Source organism: Pteropus alecto, unplaced genomic scaffold (genome assembly GCF_000325575.1).
Source record: "Pteropus alecto unplaced genomic scaffold, ASM32557v1 scaffold124, whole genome shotgun sequence".
NCBI lineage: Eukaryota > Metazoa > Chordata > Mammalia > Chiroptera > Pteropodidae > Pteropus > Pteropus alecto.
In genome coordinates this window covers 1,106,092-1,110,995 of record NW_006435779.1, presented here as the reverse complement: position 1 = coordinate 1,110,995, position 4,904 = coordinate 1,106,092, and the positions used below count along the sequence as shown (strand labels likewise).

Sequence of the window (4,904 nt, the reverse complement as noted above, 5' to 3'; positions counted from 1 at the left end):
AAGAGTGGGTCAGTGACGCCAGGCATCCTGTGCCTCCCCGTCTGCCACATAGGGCCGTACCATACTGCCTCCCTGCTGCTCCTCCACCAGTCATTCACAGGGCCACCCCATGGCCTTTGCACTGGCTAAACCTCCACCTGCTCAGAGAGGCCTTCCATGTCAGCTGGTCTCAGCCACTGAACTGCCCCACTCCCCTCCCTCTTCATTGCTCTTCCCCTAGACCCCTGATATCTGACAGTCCACAGACAGAACCTTCCTGATGACGGACACATCAAGAGCCTACGCCGTTCACTATGGTGACCGCTGGCCACACCAGGACACACATTGACAATTAGCACTGGAAATGCGTTAGTACAACTAAGGAACTACACTTTAAATTTTATCTTGTCTTAACTTAGATTTAAGTTTCAGTGGCTAGTAGCTCCTGCAGAGGTGGACAGAGCCGTGGGAGACATCAACCACCACAAACAAAATGCAGGCTCTGCTTAGGAGAAGGGTGCCCCATTTATTCCGACACGTCCCCAAGGCTTGGTTAGGGTCCTTGTGGTGCTCTGGCCGCAGTAGCCTCATACAGCTGGCTGGCACCTCATCTCTACAGCTTCCATGGCATCCTCATTCTCCAGGTAAATGCCACTGGCTACCTTTGAGAACCTCCCAACCTTCTGGCTACTCAGCTTCTCCAGAGACCCTCAACCCCCTCCAGCTCTGGAATGCATCTCCTTGCCCCAAAGAACCCAGCCCACCCAGGAATGAGAAGCTGTACCCTGGTAATAACAGTACCCAGGCCACATCAACAAAGGCAGGCATGACTGAGGCTGGACCCCCACCACCCACCATGCCCTATGCTAGGGAAAGGGCCAAGGTACCCCTCTGAGCCTGAGGCCCCCCTGGGCCCACCCAGGTGCCTGGCCCATGGCAGGATGCACAGTAGGTCCTCGGCCTCTCCCGTTCTTCCTACTGCTCACAACCAAGAAAGACAGAGATGAGCACCCGGCCAGCACCAGGGAGACCTCCCACCCTGGATCTCTGTGCCCCAGATGCCACCCCTACCCTCCCAACCCCCACCCGGGTGGCATAAACCAGAGAAGACCCAGACCACTACCTGTCTCAGAGCAGCAAGTACCAAGTGCCCATCCCATGGCATACCATCTCCCATTTAGATGATGCAACTGCCCCACTACACCCCACCCCAAGCTCCCTGACTCACTCTGGTGCCCACAGGCCATTCCTCACACCAAGGTAAACAGTGAGACTCTCCACGTTATGACTCGGTGCATGTCACTCCCCACACACCCACCCGCTCCGACTGTTGCCCCAGCCTCAGGCTCATCTGGACCCTCTGCCCAGGCCAGATGTTCTCATGGCAGGCCTCGTCTTCTGCCCTGACCACCAGATCACATTGCACTGTGCCCTGCCCTGCGGGACATCGATGCAGAAAGCTGGGGACACTCACGACTCATGGACGCTGCAGTTGTAGAAGACAAAGTCCACAAACGCAAACTTCTTGCCCGTCTCTTTGGACTTTAGGTAGAGCTTCACCACCCGCTGGTCTCCTGTAGGGCAGGGCAGGCCCAAGTCACCAGGGCCACCAAATGCAGCCAAATATAGGACCCCCCACATAGAGCAATCCCCAAACAGGGAAAGACCTTGCCAAGGACACTCCCAACCACCAAGTGTGTAGCCCCTGGCCACACCCTAGTCCCTCTGGCTTGCGAACATCTAAGAACACCAGGTAGGCCCCTTGCATCTTTGTACTTATGGTCCCTGCCTCCACTCCACACCATTCCCATGTAGGCATCTGTTCCTTATCCTGCCATCCTCCTTGGTCACCATGCAATACTCATTCTCTGTCCCCATCAACAGTCGAGCTGCACAACAGGAGGCCCTTGCAGGTGCTGCCCAGGCCCAATTATAGTGCACTCACCCTGGCCCCGCGTGATGGGCGCCACCTCCCCAGCAGAGGGTGAGTGGCAGTGGATGCGGCCGTCCTCCAGGACACTCTCAGACTCAGTGAAGTCCTCAAAGGAGCAGTTGACACCGGCTGAGAGGTCAGGCACATTCCAAGCCTGCAGCACAAGCTGGGGCACCCACAGCAAGGAGGTGTGGGCAAGCAGGGTCCCACTGCCCCACCCATCCCTCTGCCCATGCTGGGAAGCCGCACTTACCGGGACCTGGGACATGGTGACAGACACATTTCGAGGTTGCACAGTCAGCTGCACACACTGCAGCAGATCCGAGGCAAAGCGCTGAGGCTCTTCCGCCCGCTCACAGGTATCTTGACGGGAACAGCTGTGGGCAGAGGGGACTAGGCTGGGCGCAGGCAGGGAGGTCTGAGCAACCCAGCCCCTAGCCCCTGCTCAGCAGGGCCAACCCCTGCACTTGGGGAAGCCCACCAGCTTCACTGTATCTTTTCTTTACTGTGAGTGAGACTGGGCTGTCACTCAGTCGCAGAAAACCATCAGCCTGAGGGTGCCTTGCCCGAGGAGGCCCAGAGGAGCTTGGAGGGAAGCTGCGACAACCTGAGGCACACAGCAAGGCTGTTTGGGGCCCTCCGGGGACAGAGAGCTCCAGGCCAGGGTGTCAGAGCCCTCCTGCCCACTGCCACCCCCATCCAGACTCACATGCTATGCAGGACACACCAGCCGCAGTGGGGGTCCCGAGAGCCCAGGCACAGCTCGCATGACGTGTACTGCACACAGCTTTCCACGGGCACTCGCGTCACCTGGCAGGAAGGGGACTCGGCCTCAAGATCTCACCAGGCATATCCCAAGGACCCCTTCTAGTCTTACCTCCTCACACTATTGTGTGCTCCCTGACCCCCAAATACCAGGGACACCCCTCTCTTGGGACTTCCTCCTATTTTTTTCAAAAGCCAGTCCTGGTGACACTGCCTCAGCCAAGTCAGGCCTCTCCCCAGGAGCCCAGGGTGGCAGTGGCCAAGGAACCAGAAAGCTTGTGCACAAGAACCACCTAGAGAAGAACTGACCATTCTGGCCAGAGTTACTCTCCTATCTGGTCTGGACTCCAAGCTTCCTGGGAAAGCTGTGGCTCATCGACCCTATTCCTAAGCACAGAGGCAAGCTGGGCCCTGCTCACCCCGACCTCGTCTGCTCCACCCTGAGGTCCCCAGAAGGGTGGAAGAACCGGATGGCTAGGAGAGGGGCAGAGGAGAGCTGGCCAAGAGGGAAAGAAGGTCTTTCCCAACTGCCCCACTTCCAAGTGCCATGGGGCAATCAGGTCAAGCAGAAGGGCAAAGGCTAGCTGCAGCCCAGGCCAGGAACACAAGCACATGGCCTTGAAGAGCTGGGAGAGTCCAGCCAAAGGCTCCACTGAGGCTGCTGCCCAGAGTCCCCACCATGTAGATGAGGCCAGTGCTTGACCAGGTCACTGTCTGAGAACTTGGGGCCCCAGATGCACGCCCCAAACCCTGCAATGACACCAATACCTTGATAATGTTCTCATTAAATATTTGCTCCTATGGACACGAAGTCATTCACAAAAGGGAGGGAATTCTAAAACTGGCCCAGGAGAACCTAGAGGCAGCAAGACATTGTGAGACATAGCAGCCACACCTAGCTCCCCAGGGAAGGCCTACCCACACACATCTGGCAGTGCAGTACCCACCTGTTTCTCTGTCATGGCGTAGAGGTACTGGTGGTCGGGGCTGAGGACAAGGTCACGCAGGATGGGGCTACCCTCTTGGGCCACCACACTCTCGTAGGCCAGAGCTGGCCGGCCACCGGGGTTGGCCAGGTCCACCAGGATCTGTGGCAGTGAGGGCTTGAGTAAAGGTGTGCTGATGCTTTTGTGCCCCAGCCCTACAGCCCCTTAAGATGGGGGTCTGGAGCCTCTCCCCAGCCACCCCCAAAGTACTATAAGAACAAGGCTGAGGCCATTACTCCATTCCAACCAGCCTGCACAGGACAAATTGCATACCAGTAGGCTGGTCCTGGCCTAGCCCCTTCATTAGTCAACAGGTCACAGCCCAGGGCTGGGGGTTTCTGGAGGCTGGAGACAACCACTACCCCACACCCCTCACCCACCACCGAGCTGCACAGCCATACCCGATTCAAAGGCAGCAGGTACCCCTGCAAGCATACCACCTTCCCTGGGCCAGGCTGGTCCTCCTAATGGAGGGAATATTTGTGGGAGGAAGAGAAGAGGCAGCAGGGGTCTTATAGGTAGCTTGAGAGGTCCAATGCTGCTGAGAAGACTGAGAAGTGACATGCCAGGAGCCTCCTGGGTAGGGATGCAGCGTGAGTGTGAGGGTCCAAGCCCCAGGGCACGCTGGAGTTGGGGCACACCCCTAGAGAAGGGCAGGCATCTCATCAGCATGGAAATATATTCCAGATACCAAACAAACTGAGCGTTAATTAGCCAGCTCTTCTCCGCAGCTTGCAATGATATAAGTATTTTTAGTTGCTTTTACCAAACAAATGTATTTAATTAACAGAGACCCAAGGGGCTTTCCAGAGATGGGACTCGTGGGGTGGCTCAGTCAGTCTGGGCAGGCTCCCAGGGCATAGGGCAGCAGGCCCTACTCAGGCCCCTCCCTGCTCTGGCTATAACTGGGCGGCCAGCCCACCTCTCCACCTCTACCTCTGGGGCAGGGTCTGGCCAGGGCTCAGTCCAATACTCCTGCTTTGCATCCCCACACTGACAGGACAGGGTGGGGCTGACTAAGTAGTGGGGGGCCGTGAAACAGGCAAAAGCCCCTGGCTAAGACCAGCTCCAATAGAGGCTCAGCAAGGGTAGCCAGCCAGGGTGGGGTGCCGTGTCTCTGGGCCAGAGGCTACTGGCAGCAGGAGAGGGGTAGGGCTGCATTCCTGAGAGCCTAGGGCCACCCCCCACATCCGCTCAGCTGCCTCCCCGCCAGGCAAACCAGGCAATCAGGTAAGTCAAAC

General features: G+C 57.7%; 1 protein-coding gene across 1 annotated transcript in view; it reads right to left on the bottom strand.

Annotated features, from left to right (window-relative positions):
* Positions 1-4,904, bottom strand: part of PLXNA1 (plexin A1) — a 45,218-nt gene that overhangs the window by 26,157 nt on the left and 14,157 nt on the right. The window contains exons 3-7 of the mRNA XM_006911435.3: positions 3,625-3,765; positions 2,622-2,722; positions 2,166-2,289; positions 1,925-2,078; positions 1,454-1,553 (exon numbers count right to left, since the gene is read on the bottom strand). Of these exons, the coding sequence (XP_006911497.1) occupies positions 1,454-1,553; positions 1,925-2,078; positions 2,166-2,289; positions 2,622-2,722; positions 3,625-3,765 (620 nt within the window). The remainder of the gene's footprint in view (positions 1-1,453; positions 1,554-1,924; positions 2,079-2,165; positions 2,290-2,621; positions 2,723-3,624; positions 3,766-4,904) is intronic.